The sequence below is a fragment of the Hippichthys cyanospilos genome, chromosome 17 (genome assembly GCF_059441005.1).
Source record: "Hippichthys cyanospilos isolate Australia breed blue-spotted pipefish chromosome 17, RoL_Hcya_1.0, whole genome shotgun sequence".
NCBI classification, from domain to species: Eukaryota; Metazoa; Chordata; class Actinopteri; order Syngnathiformes; family Syngnathidae; genus Hippichthys; species Hippichthys cyanospilos.
In genome coordinates this window covers 12,771,044-12,790,000 of record NC_142385.1, presented here as the reverse complement: position 1 = coordinate 12,790,000, position 18,957 = coordinate 12,771,044, and the positions used below count along the sequence as shown (strand labels likewise).

Here is an 18,957-nt window from a genome sequence, read left to right as displayed (position 1 = left end):
CACGTCCTGATCTATCGTTTATTTTCCTGATTAGAGTGTATTAAAAAAAAGGATCGAGATCAACTAAGTACGAATAGAAAACAGATTTACAGCAATTGTATGGAAAAAAATACCAGTCAAGAGCAGTTACTCAATAGAATTCTAATATATGAACTTTGTTGAAGTGAGTTAAGGAGCCTCATTTAGACACAATTAGTCATTTGTTGTCATCTTAAGGCATATTAGTGCCAAAGAACTGTGTTGAAGTAAGTTGAGGAGCCTTATTTTGTTGATGACAGGCTTAATTTAGACAAAAGTAGTGCTTTGTCACCATGTGTGGTATTTTGATGACAAAAATCTATGCTTTATGGTGTTGCAAAGCTTCATTTGGAAAAAAGCAGTTCTTTGACATCCTCTGGTGGCATTTTTGTGCCAAAGAACTTTGTTCAAGTGAGTTGAGAAGCTTCATTTCAACAATGATCACAGTGAGTTTTCATTTTTGGTAATAAAATAACTTAATCACCATGTATATTCATTTTTTATCTCTGCATTTTGGTTTATGAACGTTTTTTTTACAGTTATTTTATTTAACACTGAAATTTTTATTTGCTATATAAGCTCCAATTTTGAAGCAATTCATATGGGGATAAGACACAAAAAAACACATTATTGTGTATATATATATATATATATATATATATATATATATATATATATATATATATATATATATATATATATATATATATATATCGATCCAGAAATTATTTGGCATGGATAAAAACTGTTTTTTAATGTAATTAAGAGGTATTTTTATTCCCATTTTTCACACTGTACACAAATCATCTTTATTTTTCATTTTTGATTGTCTATTAATAAAGTCTGACTGTCTTTGTCTGATTGTTTTCTTGACATTGCCTTTAGCGCAGCTCCATCTAGTGGATGCACTATGCAACCCCAGCCACTACTGTAGCTTCTATTCTATGTGCCTTATGATGCAGTGCACCTTATATATCAAAACTGTTTTAAAATAGGCCATTCTTTGAAGGTGCGCCTTATAATCCGCTGCGCCTTATAATGTGGAAAAACGGTAAATAGGAAACATATAAAATGTCACCATGCACCACTACTCATATACGACTCTCAGATGATCACATTTAGAAAATTCCCAGCAAATCGCTCGGCCCCATCACTGGTGAGCTGCTTTTAAAAACCCGGCGGGCGACTCATGTGGTCCTTGGGGTCACCCTGGTGCCCAAAGGCACCATGTTGCTGACCACCGACGCAGCCCGTCAGCCAACTCATTTCTCAGCCTAACCAAAGGCCACACACGAGCACAGAATCATTCACCCATTGCCGCCCCCTCCCACGTCCAAAATAAAAAAAAACCCGAGTGAGGTCTGCGCCGACCGCTCTCCACAGCTGGAAGTGAGATTTTCTCCCCGCCGCCCTCCATCCTGCACAGGAACTCACGTTTCCCTCCAGATGCAAAGAATGCGTGTGTGCGCTCACCTTCCAGTCGCATGTGTGCCAAATGCTCCACTCGCTTCGCCGTGTGTGAGACGGCACGGGGGAGGGCGGGGGAGGTTCTGAGCGGCGTGCGAGGTTTCATATTACGCTTCTCGGTTGCAGGGGAAAAGGAGGCGGAGGAAACTTTGGGCTTCTCTTCCTCACAAGAGTTGAGCTTCAAGTTTAAGGAGGCTGCAGTCGTGGAAAATGCTCTCCCCTGTGGTCTTTGCTATCCTGGTTCAAGCGCTGTTCGGAGGTAGGAAAGATGCATTTGTCGTTTCACAAAAGGATGAGGGACACGTCTGGTGATCGGTTTCCTCATTTGTGTCCACTGTTGTCCCTTTTTTTGTCTCAGCGAGACAGCAGAGTGAATTGCATCCCAGACATGCGCATGAGACTTTGTTTGAAAAGCGAAGATGTCTTCTAATAGTCAAAAGATAGAGAGCAAAAACCAACGTCCACCACGGTGGACGAAAATAAATACGCTGGGCCATCTGCAGATAGGAAATCGAATGCCTGTGGTGGGTTTTTCCTGCCAGTGTTTTGACAGGAGAACTAAATATGCAGTTTTACTTCGAAATCATCTCATGTCGGCAGTTTTATCACAAAAATAAAATGCGTCCCTCAGTATAAGAAAAAATGGGTTTTGCAGATTAACTAGAAACATAATCAAAAAATGATGCGTTAACGCTTGGAGTTGAGTACCTCATTTATTGCAAGCCGTTTTAGAGATTTTTGACATCAAGAGCAAACTATGTAAAATGAGGCTTTGATGCCATCTACTGGTGACTGTGCATCATTAAAGTTGTTTGTTTCCCAAATTCAAATTTGCAGTGAAGTAGCGTCTGACTGATATGGATTTTTGTTTGGAAGAGCAAAATACTGATTATGATATCACCATTGTGGCATTATATTACAAATTATGGGAATTTCTTTGGGTTTTATTTATTATCATAAAAGAATCAATAGCGAAAAAAAACTAGGGAGCTGAAATCTCCAGCAGATGACCAAACACATGTAAAATTCCAAAATGCAATGATTCTGATATTTCTAGGTGATTGCAGCTGGACGAGCGAGATTTCATGTACAAAAATAATCATTGTCCAAATTTTGGATCATATAAAAGCATATTAACAATTTTTGACATTTTGATGACATTGATTTTCCTGCAATTTTTGCAGCATTCTGTTGAGTGATGGTCAAACTATGTCAGCAAACAGAAAATTCTTTGTTGACTTGTGTTTCAACTCAAGACAGTAGGTGGCGGTAGAGATCAGCGATAGGCTATGTCTTAAAGTGTCATCGTAACGTCACAGACTATAAAGACAGACATCATTTTTTGGACAGTTTGAGTGGTTGAAGAAAAAAGAATATTCATAAATAACTAATTACTACGCTTATAAGAGCATTTACAAAATTAGCTGAAAAAAAATTCAATATGTATAATTTGCAGTGTACGCACGCAAGGGTTACAGTGAGTTGAGGAGCTTCATTTATATTGTTTTGGGGCAATTATAAACCGTTATAGAAGTATGATCAACCATTGCAAATTTTGTTATTTTCATCAATATGTTTATATTAAAGTATTATATCCAAATGTTGACCTATTAATCAAAATTAACCTGCTTTGTTTAATTTCGACAGATTTGTGTTCCGCCATCAACGTTACCATCACGCCGTCCCCGTTTACGGTGGTCCAGGAGGGCCAAAACGTCACTCTGTCTTGCGTCGTGTCCCAACGCCGCCGAAATTCCGCCCTGCCCGTTGTGAAATGGACCTTCCTCCCGGCGGGTTCCGACGGACCAGACGACGAACTCCTCATCGCTCGGGTCAACATGAGGAAGGCCCGCTTTTATGGAAACTACACCAAAAGCTTCTCGTGGCCCAAGATGAAGCTGACGGTGGTGAAGCAGGGCAAGATCTTTGACTTGATGATCCTGAACGTGTCCGAGGGGGACCGAGGCCTGTACATATGTCGGGTCCAGGAGTTCAAAAAGCAACAGGATCGATGGAAGGCCTCGTCCAACTCGACGGCCACAACTCAACTCAAAGGTGAGTTCTGTCCCTTTGTCTCAATATTAATTATCTGCGTTGGTAACCGCACCAATTTGTACCAATTTTCCCATCCAAAAACCACATTGTGTTTCTTCGAAATCCAATCATTTTCTCCTAATTGTTCACAATAGTGCTTCTTAAACCATGTGCAATATTCTGTCCATTTTTTGGACAAAATTTTCCATATTCTACTCGCAGTATTATTGCCAAGAGATGGCACACTCCTTGTAGTTTGATATTTAAGTGGTCGTGCCACGTTAAACTTTGACGTGTTGTCAGGATCTGGGCAAAATTTCAGCTCCCTGCTGTCTTCTTTCAATGCTTTCCCTTTGCTCTGAAATACCTTGGATGTGAAGATCAAATGTTTGGACAAAATACTGCACAGTTAACCCCTGTACAGTACTTTGCCCCTTTTTCAGCCAGTTACTTCCACATCATTCTCACAATGGTTTAGCCAAAAGATTGGAAAAAATACTATCCTTTGTGAGGATTTTGGGCTCATTTTCTTCCACATCATTCTTGCAGGAGTTCAGCCAAAAAATGGCACATTCCTGATAGTGTGATAACTACATGTTCCTGCCGTGTTTGAACTTTGATGTTGTCATGTTCTGGGTGAAATTTCAGCTCCCCATTGTCTTCTTTCAATGCTTTACCTTTGCTGTGACATACCTTGGATGTGAAGATCAAATGTTTGGACAAAATACTGCACAGTTAACCCCTGTACAGTGCTTTGCCTCTTTTTGAGCCAGTTACTTCCACATCATTCTCACAATGGTTTAGCCAGAAGATTGGACAAAATACTATCCTTTGTGAGGATTTTGGGCTCATTTTCTTCCACATCATTCTTGCAGGAGTTCAGCCAAGAAATGGCACATTCCTGATAGTGTGATAACTAAATGTTCCTGCTGTGTTTGAACTTTGAAGATGTCATGATCTGGGTGAAATTTCAGCTCCCCATTGTCTTCTTTCAATGCTTTCCCTTTGATACGAAATCTCTTAGATGTAAAGATCGAATGATTGGGCAAAATACTGCTCAGGGATTAAATTGAAATGGTTCAAATTCGTTGGGATTCACCCACTTTTCCTTTTCTCAAGAACCCAGTAGCTGTGGCAGTTTCTGGCTGGGTGACCTCATTCATGATGCGGGGCGGAGACTTCGACAGTTATTTCAGTCACCGCAACAGAAGCATTGTCAAATGTTGTTTTGAGAAAAGTTAAACCACATTTTTATACAGGTCGGTCCACAGAGATGTTCTATGGAGCTACAGATGTCACTAAAGAGCTCCCAGATGTGATGAAGCTGTTTGAGGTTTTACGATGGACATTTCTGCGCTGTGTTAAATCTGTCCCCGTTAGTAAAAAGCGTTAAAGATGACGTTGACCATACGCTGCATTTACCATCGCTGTGAAACATCTGAGAATCATTCAAACGAGACAGTAGGTTAGATAAATATCTGCTGGTCCACTGCTGGCAGATCTTGCTAAAGTTTCTTGCTAGCAAAATGCGTTTTCCTACTTTAGATCTGGAGGGAGAAATGTCACTGGTTGCGATCCAACCTGGATATAAAAGGATCATCCGTGGCAGTAAGTTGCGGCTTTGACAGAGGAGGATCAACTTGAAGTATGGCCAGAGGCAGCGTGAGGTTTTAGCGGTGCTTTTACTGACTCACGGAGCGGAACGGATGACACATGTGGCACAGAAGCCTTTTTGCTTTCGCTAAAAAGAGAGAAAAATAAAAGTGGCATTTGGTTTTCGGCCAACTCAAATCTGTTCGCCGTTCTGTTATTACATGGCGCATGCTGAACCAGAAGTTACTTTGCAGGAGCACAAGTCTCAAAATTGCGGGATGAAATAGCATTCAACCCGGTGAACCCGTTAAATCCAAGAAATATTGTTTTATGTTTATTAAGACCCCAGACATTCAATTAAAGGTAGCTCTTTATATACTTGGGATGCAATGAAAACGTTGAAAATTACAACTAAAATACGTTTTCGGACACAAAAAAAAAACAAACGGATCTGAAAACGGATGTTGGAATGATGCAAAGACCAACAAACATTTCTGAATTTCAAACAGGAGAGGGGCGCTTCTGGTCAGCGACTTGTCGAGCTTCCACTTTTTACGAGCAAAAAAAGGCCAAAAATGGTCAACAGCGCAGATCGCATGCTAACGCATCAAAAAAATGGACGATGACGCAATAGCCATCGACTTATTTTTATAAGTTGGCCTCCGTAACTCTATTAGCGTAGTAGCTAGCTTGAGTCCATGTGAATGCGTTTTGATGAGTTAACAACACACACGCCTTTACAAAAACAAAACAATTATAATAAATGGCATATTATTATGCGAAGAAACCCTCAATTAAGATGCCATTGTATGACAGGGCACAAGTTTCCGGCGTGCTAGCCTCCAACTCTGTTCCTAGGGCACATGGTGCATTCAAACCCTGTTGGACATTTCAAACTCGGACAGAAAAAAAGTGTCAATACCTTTAATGTAAAAAACTAGACCTGTTAAAACAACAAACATATATATATATATATATATATATATATATATATATATATATATATATATATATATATATATATATATATATATATATATATATATTGTTGTAGTCCTCATTTCATTTTTCTTAATAAATCGCACGTTGGAATCCCTCAAAAAATCTTTATTGTGTCAGCATTCACATAAGGAATGTCGTGTTGCGAGATTTACCAGCAGGATTTTGCAAATTTGAACGGAGCCTACGTTGTATTTTCCATTCATGAGTTGAGCGCAGATGAAAAAATGTCACTTTTTGTCTTCCCTTTCATACTTACTTCCAGCAAAAACACTTAGATGTTACTCAGTCACCACATTTTTCCGTGGAGAAGTGATCCTACGACTTTTAGGTGACTGTCTCTCAGGCCAAGTCTGGGTCAGGTCTACAAGCGGACCTGAACGCGAGTTGTTGACATTGGCCACGTAAAATTTTCCTTCCAATGTAGAACATCGAGCAGACAGACGCAGCAGAAGTGGGACAATAGAACGTTGTAGAAATTGGGAAGCCGCCTCTCCATAAGTGAATGAAATTACCATATGGTGCTGGATTTAGCTGAAAAAATGAAATCGTGGCAGTATTAGTATGTATTTTCTGCAAGCAACTTATTTATATTTTCCAATTTCTGTCAGCGTCATATATTGACACTTATTTTTGTATTTCATTGTCACACAAATTGATATTTGACGTCTATAGCCGTCAATGGCATTGAATGACCTTAATATTCTTCCATGAAACGGGAAGTTTTTATTTTTCAATTTATGCCAGTGACATATCCTCCTGAAACTCAACTTGTTATTGTTTATAGGACGCACCCAAACTTTTAACCTTCATTTTTTGGGGGAAAAAAAAAGATATCTTATATTTGGGGTATAAAAGTAACTCTATCGAATTAATAAACCACTTTTTATGGGGGAAAAAAAGAATTAAACAATTAAAAAGGTTTTTCCTTCAAAAACGACAGTGGAACAATAACATTCTTGCGTGGACGCCACAAATAACGTATGGCTGTAAAATGGATTCCTTTGATTATATTTTTTCATACTCAGAATGGCTTAAAAGTAAGTTTATACATAACAGATTCTACTTTTGTAAGTCTTACATCATGTTCCTAGATTGAAAAAATAAATCATAATTCATCTCTGGTATTCTTCAGGTGGCCGGACAAAATGTGGAGACGGGCCCCCGGGGGCCATAGTTTGGAAACCCGCTGGCTTGAACAAAATGACACTGTTGTTGCAAGTATACAGAAAAGCACACAGAAAATTCAACGTTGAATAAGTGCGTTCTATTAATACCAGTCATTTGGAATACAAAAAACAGTCAGATGATGAATGCACAAACCCAGTTTTCATCACGTGTACAGATTCTGCCAGTGTGACAGTGCCTTAAATGCAACACTGTTCCTCTGACGCTTGCCTCATTCATTCTGGTCTTTTAAAGCGCTTTAGAGGACACGTTCTAATGAGGCATTCACGCAGTTTTATAGCAGCTTCATATTCAACTTCCATATGACACCCTGAAATCGCGGCAATTGTAGTGATTTGGTGATGTCCTTAAATTTTATGCCATGCAAAAATTTGGTCCCCACAGAAGAGTAAACAACTCAAGGGCGCATTATTATAGGGACTAGAAATATTCAGCCACACAGATTGCTTGGCAGCATTCACGGGCATGTCAGCAGTTTTCCAATAAATCAAAAATTGTCTTGACGGTAAAATGTCCTTAGCGCAACCATTGGTTGAAATAATCTGAAAAATTCTCATTCCATCCAATCCGGAGGCCATTTTGCCACTTGACAACGGAAAATGACCAATCATGGCTTTGCTTGCAATTGTCACTCGAATAAACTGAAAAAGCTTAGCTGTGATTGGTTGTGATTCGACTATCATTTTTAGTGGACAAGAAAATGGCTGACCCCTGAGAGGGTGGAAATGCACAAGGCTTATTTTTGTGGTCGTTTATTTTGTGTTTTCCTTTTCCAAATGACATATGGACGTCAATACTTTGGTACACCTTTATTTTGAAGTACATAAAAACCTTTAATTTTCTCAAAAGCTAACGGTACACCTTATAATCCGGTGCGCCTTATACAGTGCGTAAACCGCGATTTTTCATTTTGGAGGGGGGGGGAATAACTTAATTGACAGGTACATTTTTAAATTTTTTACCTCTGAATTTCCATATAAATGCAACCAAAGTGTGACTTGATCAAATAAATCCAGAAAGTTTTTATATCAACAAAAAAATCTAAAGTTTTTGGTTACAAGTTGATTCAAAAAATTAAGAATTAAAAATTAGCATTCCCTTTAGCGCAGCTCCATCTAGTGGCTGCATAAAGCAAACCCAACCACTACTGTAGCTTCTAATCTATGCGCCTTATAATGCGGTGACCGTACGTATGAAACCGGTTTTGAAATAAGCCGTTCTTTGAAGGTGTGCCTTGTAATCGGGTGTCATTTATACGGAAAATACGGTAGATCCCGGCACCGTAGCATCAGTTACTGAAATCAAGTTGAGTTGCTAATACTATTTACGGATACTTATAAAAAGATGAAATCATTCTGACATTGTATTACAGTGCCAATGCAAGTAGTGTTAGCGCTAGCATGAGTGGCTAGCAGTGCTAGTAGCGGAGACAGCAATAGATGCTAGCAACATTAGCGGCTAGCAGCTCTCAACTGCCATTTATAGACTGGCGAAAGTAAGATTGCTTTTTAAGGACAGATTATGAACTTAATTGCTCAACCGACAAAGTTGCTGTTCCTACTGATCACTTTTTGACAAAACTGGTTTTCTTAAATGATTTGTTTTAGCCTGCGAAAAATCCCTTCAAATGAGAAAATTTGGGGTCGAAAATCACGTTAATAGTTTCAATTTAAGTAAACAAAAACAATCAAATTCAATTAGAATACTGAAATTTATTAAAATATTGAAATTTATTAAGTGGAAATGTTTCCCTGTTTTCAGTATTTATAATTCTTCTTTAACCTAACCTTAATCTATTTTTATTTTCATCTGAATACCGGATTATTTGATTGAATTTGATTGTACGTAATTTGAACAACATTTAGCATATTTAGTCATCCTCAAATCCCTTACTTTTTTAAGTTCTTGTCCTTCCCCCATAAACCAAATTTCATAGCCGTTTATGTGAGCTCAAATTAATTTTATCCGCACGGTGTCAATTCAAAGAAAAAAAAGGAACCGAGCCTTAGTCTTGGGTGGTATTCCGCACTGTGAAAAAGCCGTATTCAGGAAGAATATTCTTGAGTTATTATTGAAAATATTCAATATTGTCTTCCATATTTCATTCCAATGAAATGTCACTTTCGCTGTCATTGTCACTTAAAAATCCAGCCGTGTTTGTTCCATGGAATTCCACAAAGATGTTCTGCGCGATATTGCCGCGCAGAAAGGGCACGATGCCCATGGAAATGTTGAACTCTGGATTTTCGTTGTTTCGATCGTCGCTTTGTAGGCTGCTGGCGTCGCTGCCGCTGTTTTCCGTGGGAGCCTCGCTGTCTTCGTTATTGGGATCGTTTCCGGCGTCGACGTCTTCGACGCCGTCGTGATTGTTATCGTCTTCGGCGCTGGCGTCGGTGTCGTTGCGCTCGGCGCTGGCGTCCGTGTCGTTTTGTTCCGCGCTGGCGTCCGTGTCGTTGCGCTCGACGCTGGCGTCGCTGTCGTTGCGTTCGTTGTTAGCGTCCTCGTCTTCGATGTTACCCGCGGCGTCCTCGTCGTTGTCGTCGGTATTTCCGTCGCTGCCGTTGTTTTCGACGTGTCCGTCGTTGTCTTCGCTACTAGGATTATTCTCAATATCTTCGCTGTTTCCTTCGCTTTCTTCGTTATTAACGTCGCTGTCGTTGTTTTCGTTATTACCGTCGTTGTCTTCGCTACTGGGATTTTGCTCGATATCTTCGCTGTTCCCGTCGCTTTCTTCCGTGTTGGCATCGTTGGCGTTGTTTTGGTTGTCGGCGTCTCCGGCTTGCCTTGGAACCACCTGGAAGGAAATGGTGATCTCCTGGTTGGAGACGCAAACGCTGACTCGGAGGGCGCCGATGTTCGGGGCTCCTCGTCCTAATCTTCGTCGGAAACGGCGGCCTGTAACGTCGGGGAAACATGGGACGGTCGGTTTGATAAAGGAATTCGCGAGGGTTTGGACTCGAAAGTTTGTTTGTAAGCACTCACGAATTGGACCGTTGTGTTGTCCGTCGCCTTGTACTTCCATTTTGTCTAAAAAATAATAAATGCAGTGAGTACAGTGCCGGTCAAAAGTTTGGAAACTCATTCACTGCCAGCCTAGTTCAAATCTGTATTTTTGCCATCTATGCTTGTCGTATGCTGTGGTCAAGTCAAAATAGTCAAGTTAAAAGTATTAACTCTTGAAAGTCATTCCAGCAGGAAGTCATGGAGCCTCGCCCGCTTCATAGCTCTTACTGAGAAAAGGCCAAGATGTGCACAGCATATGAAGACCAATTATTGACTAGAGTGAAAACACACATGAACGTTAAGTACAGCTCAAAGATTTGGAAATATCTTTAAATGCCAAGAAATTCAAACATCATTCAAATCCTAAAGCGGAAGAAAATACCATGGCAAAAAGGGCGGAATTTGAAGGGTCTAAACAACAGGTGATTCCAGTCCACAAGAGCCGGTATGCTCACTCTCAAACACACCTGATTCAATGGATTAGGATAATTTTCAAGCTCCCACAGAGCTTAATTATAATTAATCATTTGAATGGGGTGTGCTGCCTTGAGAAAACCAGAAAACATGCAAGATACCGGCCCTCGAGGACTGGAGTTTGACACATATGGTCTAAGTTATTATTAGTCAATTATTTTCAAAATGAATAAATATTAATTGAATTAAAAGAAATAATTTGATAAAGAATGAGTTATAGTACTAATTATTATTCACCTTTAGTTATGATTATTTTTCATTACCCAAAAATTCCATCAATGATTCTTATATGACTTAAGTATTCATCGATAACTCAAGAAAATAATCCAAAAAATGGTCAAAATACAGTGGGCTCCCGGTTTACGAGATTAATCCATTCCGCCGTTGGGGTCGTAGGGCGATCTCGTCGTATGACGGGCAATCCAAACCGAATGTTATTTAGCTAATGCGTGTAAAACCCCAGGTAAAAACATCAAAATTGAATATACTTTTGAAAAATCAGTATCAAAATAGCATAGCAAGTGCTACGTGTATATAATGCACATGTATACAATTGAATATCTTAAAACATATAGAAAGGATTTATTCACCTTTGGGTGAGTGACGAGCTTGTTACGGCCATAATCCAAAGTGAGGCTAGCCTAGCCTAGCCTAGCTTAGCCTTCTTCGTAATTCTTGATTATCTCCAGCTTTGTTACCTTAAAAATCATTTTCTTACTTCTCTCTTTAACATCACCAGCAATCTTGGGACATTTGGCCAACCCATTCAAGTATAAATTAAGCAGTAAAATGCACAATAAATACGCGCTCAAGATGAGATCTGGTCTTTAGCATGCGGCCATTTTGACCGTGACGCCATTGCAGTGACGTAAGCGGTAACGCGTGTATAAACGTATGAGCGCGGATACATCCAATATGGCGGTCACGCATGCACTTGGACCGCCATGTTAAAAGCAATGGCGTAAAGAAGGGACAAAAAAAACGTTGCGGTCCACGTGGTAAGGTGAAAAAAAAACACTCAATCACTGCCATTGACAACCATAGAGGTTAAAGAGCCATTTTTACAGGGCTAAAAGAACGACGACGACTGTCATTCACAGCTGAAATTCAAAACGGCCAATGAGTTCATGTCAACCGACACATCGGCAGGCCCCGCACCAACGCCAAACATGTAATGACATCAGACTGACATCACGTTCCATTCGGGCATCGCATGTGTTTTCCTCATCCAATGGCCGACAGCTGTGTTTAAATGTGTCGTAGTTTGTATTGACTTACCTTGGCTTCAAGGAACTGGTCTATAAAACGCCTGTTTACAAAACAGTTGGTGGTGAAATGTGTATTTCCCATGATGGTTTTACAAAAATGTGCATTTTTTTTTTTAGATTAAAATTGAACTTAATAGCAGGGCTTTAATAATGTAGTTTTGTTGACCAAGTTGGTCGGCGATCGTGTATGCATAGTGCTGCAGCGTCATCCCTCATGTAACTCTATGGCATCATTTGCTATTAGTTTGTAGTGCTTGATGAGATCATCTCATTATGATGAGGTGTGCATTGTGAAAGTGATGTCACTTTGGAACTGGGTATGTTCGTTTTAGTAGCGTTGGATATATGGATGGCAGATGACACCTAGTGAATCCGTGAAGCTTTCTATCCAAATGGTTCACAAAAAGGTGCGGCTGGTGAGGCTTCACGAGTGCACAAACAAAGCAACGTCCGCGTGAAATTGTAACTGGAATCAAAAGACCAAAATGGAATCTTTTGGGATTTTTGTGTTATTTTGCTTTTTAAATATGATTTGAAGGAATAAATCGCCTGCACGTGGTTGAGCAAAGCGTTTAGGGATGCGCAAGAAGGTGACGCCATATAAGTAAGCTAAGGGTACACCACAGTGATAATCTCACTCTGATTGGCTCTTGACGAGCTAGAAAGCTTGGGGACATGTGGTCAAAACGTCTCTAAAAATGGGTGTTCAATCAATGACTCCAGAGGTCGAAAGCTGTCTGAAATACAACTAGGCTTTTTGGACATAATTGTTTATTTCAGCCTAGTGCCAGAGGAACGCAAGTTTACATGGTGTTCTATGCAAGCTGGGCGTTGTGATGTGGGATTAGTGTATTTTGTCATAAGTTTGCATACTTTATCAGGCAGATTTAACGATTGGAAGCGAAACTGTTAGGTTTAGCTCTTGTTTTAGGATGCCCAGTTTTTTGTTTTCTCATCCTAACGGACTGACGATTACAGCTTGGGTAAACTTCCAGAAATGACGACATAAGTTGACCAAAGCGGGTCAACGACGGATCAGCAAAAAACTGATAGTAATACACCGAAAACTGTAGTGCCAAATGCAGCTTTGTTTGAATAATTGTGAATTTAGTCTAGCAACAAGGAAGCCACAGTGATGACTACAGACTTTACATGTTCCTTTTCTGACCGTGTGTGTGTTTTTTTTCCTTCCCGTGTAGTCCATGTGTTTCCGGCCACCGAGGCCAAAGACAGCCTGTGGAGTTTGTTTGAAGGTAAGTTATTGTCCTTGTAACATGTGTGTGTCAAAAATATAGCCTTACCCAAAAGGATATACTTCTTTAGAATAAACCACTTCCCTTTTTGGTGTGTTTTTCAGATGCGTACCTTTGCGCTGTGCTGATTTGCAGCGTGGGCCTGCTGTGCATGTGCATGTTCACAGTGGCGGTCACCTGCCAGTGTATACAGAGGAAGCAGCGGTTAAAAGGTCAGCAGACGCCTCTCACGCCTTCTGTTTGTGTTGGATTATTTTAGCTTGAGGTTACAATTTCAAACGGTGTTCAGGAATTAACTGGGCCCTTATTTTTTTTTACTGTTTCTTTATAGATAATTATCACTTGGTTAGAAGCTCCAGGAATAGGTAAGAGATGTCTAAAATGTCGGGCTCTTTTGTTGCTACGGCAGAGCGTTTGGTCAATTTTCAGTGTTTTGGTGATTTTGAGTCTGAAGTGGAATGCATGGATGGATGGGGATGGATAATGACTGGATGGATGGATGGATGGATGGATGGATGGATGGGTATGGATAATGACTGGATGGATGGATGGATGGATGGATGGATGGGTATGGATAATGACTGGATGGATGGATGGATGGATGGATGGATGGATGGATGGATGATGGTATGGCTAATGACTGAATGGATGGATGATGGATGAATATGACTGACTGGATGGATGGATGGATGGATGGATGGATGGATGGATGGATGGATGGATGGATGGATAATGACTGGATAGATGGGCATGGATGATGGATGGATGGGTATGGCTAATGACTGAATGAATGGATGGATGATGGATGGATATGACTGACTGGATGGATGAATGGGTATGGCTAATGACTGAATGAATGGATGGATGGATGGATAATGACTGGATAGATGGGCATGGATGATGGATGGATGGGTATGGCTAATGACTGAATGAATGGATGGATGATGGATGGATATGACTGACTGGATGGATGAATGGGTATGGCTAATGACTGAATGAATGGATGGATGATGGATGGATATGACTGGATGGATGGACGATGGTATGGCTAATGATAATGAATGGATGGATGATGGATGGATATGACTGACTGGATGAAGGGATGGATGAATGGACGGATGAATACATGGGTATGGCTAATGACTGGATGGATTATTGGATGGTATGGTCAATGACTGGATGATAAATGGATATGGCTGATGGATGGATGGATTAATGGATGGATGGGTATGGCTAATGATTGAATGAATGGATGGATGGACGTGACTAATGACTGGATGGAGGGATGGCTGATGGACAAATAAATGGGCATGGCCAATGACTGGATGGATGGATATTATGGTCAATGACTAGATGATGGATAGATGGAAGGAAGGAATAAATGAATTAATTGAGTGGATTGGTTTCCAAATCCATAGAATGCATAATAATCCGTTTTAGTATGGAGTAACTGCATCTCCTGGATGTTCTTCCCCCCACTGCAGCTCCGGAGAAACCGTCACCAGCGTGGTCAGTGTGTCACCTGCTTTACCTCGGAAGGAGAGGAGATACAAAAAGAAAAGAAGTAAAAACTACCAAGATGACATACCACCCGCAATACCAGCAAAAGGTATCAAATTCGCGCAAATATCATACCTAACAAACCACATCTTGTTTGCACTTAATTCACAGCTGGAATGCAATCTAGCAAACTTGAATTATGAAAGATGATGTCACATGACTCTGCCAGAGTTTTAGGTTTGTGGCTATGTTTGTCAGACCAGAAAATGCTGATTGTCGCTCTTTTGCGGAGCCACGTCTTATTGTTCTGTTTTACACTGGGACTGTTTTAAACACATCATATTCCCTGTGGGAACAAAAAAAAACATCAACCTTTATGTCACCCCTGCAGTTCCCATTGAAGACAAAGCAAGGAAACCCAAACTTTTAAAACCACAACCAAGAAAAGTAGTTTTGGTGAGTACAAATCACATTTCCAACAATGTTCACTTCTGCTGATCTTTACAAATTTATTATTGGCGCCAAACGACTGGAAAACCACCCAGTAATCACTTCCATTTGTTTTCAGTCACTATTATGTTTTAAACCAATACAACTCAAAATTATTATACGCATCTCATGGCAATACATGACGCATCACTGAAATTGTTGTGAACACTTATGAGCACATTAGTTGGCAATTATACAATTGTGCTCATACATTCACCACCAATTTAATTTATAAGCTAACATAGCCCAAGGATAAACAGTTGAGTACAATTACGTCCATCTGCCAGCTAGTTTGTACCCAAGTTTACGTCCTCGGCATTTATACATTTATGAGCACCACTCTATATCTCACCACATTCATCCATCCATCAATTCTAGAAGTCTTTTTTTTAAACTGTTAAAAGGAATTAGGTAAAAATAGTAAATCTGCACTAGTCTCCAAGTTATTATTATTCGATTTTTTTTAGTTGTGCTCATAAGTTTGCATTCAGTTTTGATGATAAACTCACATCCCCCAAGAGTACAAAAACTCATGGTTGGAATTATATGTTAGCCAACTAAGTGGTGAATGGTGATATGTGTATTTGTTTTCAGAAGTTTACATCACCTTATAATATGTACATTTATGAGTACAACTGTATGTCACCACATTTATCAGTCCATAAACATGCACGAGTCAACAAGTTAGCAATATATATATATATATATATATATATATATATATATATATATATATATATATATATATATATATATATATATTAGTGGTGATGGTTATGTGGTGGTTGTATAAACTTATGAGTACTGTAATTCTAGAGTAGTTGTACTTACTACATGAGCATAACTGAATGTATTCATTTTTTGTACAATTTCTACATTGTGATTCTTTTTTTTTTTTCATTTTTTGCAATTGCCTCCCCTATAATAATGCTTTCTTCTATTTTGTCTTCAAACCATCAGCCAAAAATAGTGGAGGAGAATCTGACCTATGCAGAGTTGGATCTGGTGAAGCCGATCCCGGAAGCAAAGGCGTCGCGGAATGGCACGGTGTACGCCCAGATACTTTTTGGGGAACAGCAACTGTGAAAAGAGACACTTCCCTGCTCATTTTGCCTTCTGTAAATAGTGTTGTTTATTTATAGTTTGTTATTCGTATCGTTTCCCAAAAATGTCCATCTGAAACTACAAACGTCGGTTCCACTTCCTAACGCGTCCTTTAAAGGCAATAATTCACAAGGTTACATTGGGGCACAGCAGCATATTGTTCCGAAACCTACAAAATTCTCCAAAATGGTCTGATTATGCTATCGAAAATCACATTAAATATCGCTCATATTCGACCCGATTGTCAGAAGTTGTCTTAAATTAGCATTAGGAGTTCAAGAAAGCAATACCTAGCTTGTTAGCGCTGTCAAGTAATCATAACTGCGGAACATCGTGGAGTCTGAAGCAGTCAAACAGCCTGTTAATACTCGATCTTGTTCAGCTGCTCATGAAGGCACCTTTGCTTCGAACTTAACCACTTCTCCTCATTTCAGAATGACACCGCATAAGGTCGTTTTGGCAACAACTCTTCACGATTCTTACAGGCGGTGCGGCTGAGAGTGAAGGAGTGGTGCGGAGGAGGGGGTGGGGTGTGAGCCAATGCATGAAAGAATGATAACACGGAAAACTTGCATTGCATTGTGGGGAATAGGGAGGAGAGTTAGCTGCTGCTCAGCACGCTCTGATGCACTGTGTGTAGTTTGTGCTCAACAAGAGACACTTACCACTTTATTAGTTAGGAGATCACTGAACACGCAAAAAAAACACGTTATATACGTTTTATTTTTGTATGTCCGTCGAAGATGACTAGAACACTAGCATAGAATAGCATAGCATACAATAGACAACAATTCAAGACTTTTCGTGGCATAATTGATCGTTCTATGGAAGTAAATGTAAACATACCAACCAAAGATAAGGAGCCTTCATTAGCTCGTAGGCTAACAAAAGAACTTTCCCCGGTATGAAAGCATCGTCGTATTGGGGTAGTTCAAAAAATGAAATGTCTGTTTCCCATTGAAATTTATTGCAGCAAAGACGCATGCAAAAAAAAAAACACACAACCACGAATGCAACCTAATGTAATTGATGCGATTATTTTCCAGCGTGTCCCCAGCCTTATCTTGCCAGGCAACATCTGTGCGCCGTCTGTTTTTTGTGTGTCACACTGCAATTTACGCACGCCACAACTCAAGACAGTCGATTCGAAAGTAGCGATTAGCCCTTAGACTGCAACGCTCGCACTGTCAACTTTGTCAGACGCTTTCATCCGGTGTTTTAACAGCTAATTTAACAGCGGCACGCACGCACTGACAAATGCAGGCCTGCGGCTACTTCTGCGATAAACTACGCAAAAAAAAAAAAAAAGGTAAATGTTGTCAATTTGGAAAAACGTCTTTTCGATCCAAGTGAATGATTTATGAGTTTCTTTGTATTTTCGATAAGCGCTCCGTGCTAGCCTCATAGTGTCTTATTTCCATTTCCGTCTTTGGATTGGAGCATGGAAAAGCAGCAAATGTGAATTTGAAACCCAGACGCAAGGCAACTTTTTTTCCCCCGCTGCTTCCACTCCATGCGTGATTTTATTATTTAAAACTAATACCTACAAATCATATATATATATATATATATATATATATATATATATATAGATATATAGTGTATGTAAATAATTATTTGAGTTAATCAAATAATAGAACAATCAGTTACTAAAGTCCCTAAAATATTTGTTTACTTTAACCCATAGGTGTCAAAATCCAGTCCTCGAGGGCCGGTATCCTGCAGATTTTCTGGTTTTCTCTCCTCAACACACCTAATTCAAATGATAAGCTCATTTGTAAGATCTGGGGTAGCTTGAAAATTATCCTACTCAGGTGTGTTTAGGAGAGAAAACCGGAAAGCATGCAGGATACCGGCCCTCGAGGACTGGAGTTCGACACCTGTGCTTTAACCCTTATGCACTATTTTGGCCCATTTTTTTTTATCTTGACATTAAAGGCATTTTAGATTCAAGGGAAAGCATTGAAAGAAGACACTAAGAAGACACCAGGGAGCTGAAATTTCACCCAGATCTTGTTACAATGTCAAAGCTTGAAACAGCTTGACGAACTTAGTGCCAACCCTTAGCTTTAAAAATTCGAGTAGAATGCGGAAAATGATTTTAATACTCAAATAATTCATCTGTTTTTTTTAACTTAAAAAAAATAATGAAAACAATTTAAATCCGTACCTGGGATCGAATATGTGGACTCTTAAAAAACATAAAATCACGTCTTCGGGATGAAACAAGTTCAATGTGTTGCGGTTTATTTATCTTCACCGAACATCTCAACGATTTCAAATCAAACACAATACATCAACGTTCCGAGTTCCGAGTGTATATTTATGAAAGTATGTGATATTTGTTTGCATTCCACTCGCCCGACATTCTCGTGCGTTTTCAGCCGTACGCCAAATCCGGTGCGTATAGTTTGGACAATGGATCGAATGAACAAATGCTGTCATCCAGTTGTGTTTGCAGAAACCTTTTTTTTCAAACGCCGTTGAAAACTGTGAAGTGTAAAGTTTGTTCCAAACCACAACGGCCTTAATTGGAATGACTTAACAAGAACCATGTGTGTGATTGG

General features: G+C 39.7%; 2 protein-coding genes across 4 annotated transcripts in view; one reads left to right on the top strand and one right to left on the bottom strand.

The window, feature by feature from the left end:
* vstm4b (V-set and transmembrane domain containing 4b) overlaps positions 1–17,969 on the top strand; it is a 23,251-nt gene extending 5,282 nt beyond the window's left edge. Inside the window, exons 5-12 of the mRNA XM_088439688.1 lie at positions 1,612–1,744; positions 3,133–3,540; positions 13,244–13,297; positions 13,402–13,509; positions 13,629–13,662; positions 14,782–14,906; positions 15,189–15,253; positions 16,247–17,969. Coding sequence (XP_088295814.1) covers positions 1,696–1,744; positions 3,133–3,540; positions 13,244–13,297; positions 13,402–13,509; positions 13,629–13,662; positions 14,782–14,906; positions 15,189–15,253; positions 16,247–16,372 — 969 coding nt within the window. The 5' untranslated portion in view covers positions 1,612–1,695 and the 3' untranslated portion in view covers positions 16,373–17,969. The remainder of the gene's footprint in view (positions 1–1,611; positions 1,745–3,132; positions 3,541–13,243; positions 13,298–13,401; positions 13,510–13,628; positions 13,663–14,781; positions 14,907–15,188; positions 15,254–16,246) is intronic.
* On the bottom strand, positions 7,851–13,850 carry LOC148409744 (uncharacterized). 3 transcript variants are annotated; one of them, XM_088439690.1, is made up of 3 exons: positions 13,410–13,850; positions 10,282–10,326; positions 7,851–10,194 (listed from the first exon to the last, which is right to left on the bottom strand). In XM_088439690.1, exons 2-3 carry the CDS (start codon positions 10,319–10,321, stop codon positions 9,401–9,403), a joined length of 834 nt encoding a protein of 277 aa, XP_088295816.1. In that variant the 5' UTR covers positions 10,322–10,326; positions 13,410–13,850; the 3' UTR covers positions 7,851–9,400. The 3 variants fall into 3 exon arrangements, with proteins under 3 accessions (XP_088295816.1, XP_088295817.1, XP_088295815.1); XM_088439691.1 differs by lacking the exon at positions 13,410–13,850 and adding an exon at positions 12,055–12,184; XM_088439689.1 differs by lacking the exon at positions 13,410–13,850 and adding an exon at positions 10,474–10,575.
* Positions 17,970–18,957: the final 988 nt, after the last annotated feature.

Coding starts and splice junctions, on each gene's coding strand:
- LOC148409744 (XM_088439689.1), bottom strand. Junction 10,195..10,281: donor ACAACACAACGGTCCAATTC/GTGAGTGCTTAC, acceptor CCGACGTTACAG/GCCGCCGTTTCCGACGAAGA.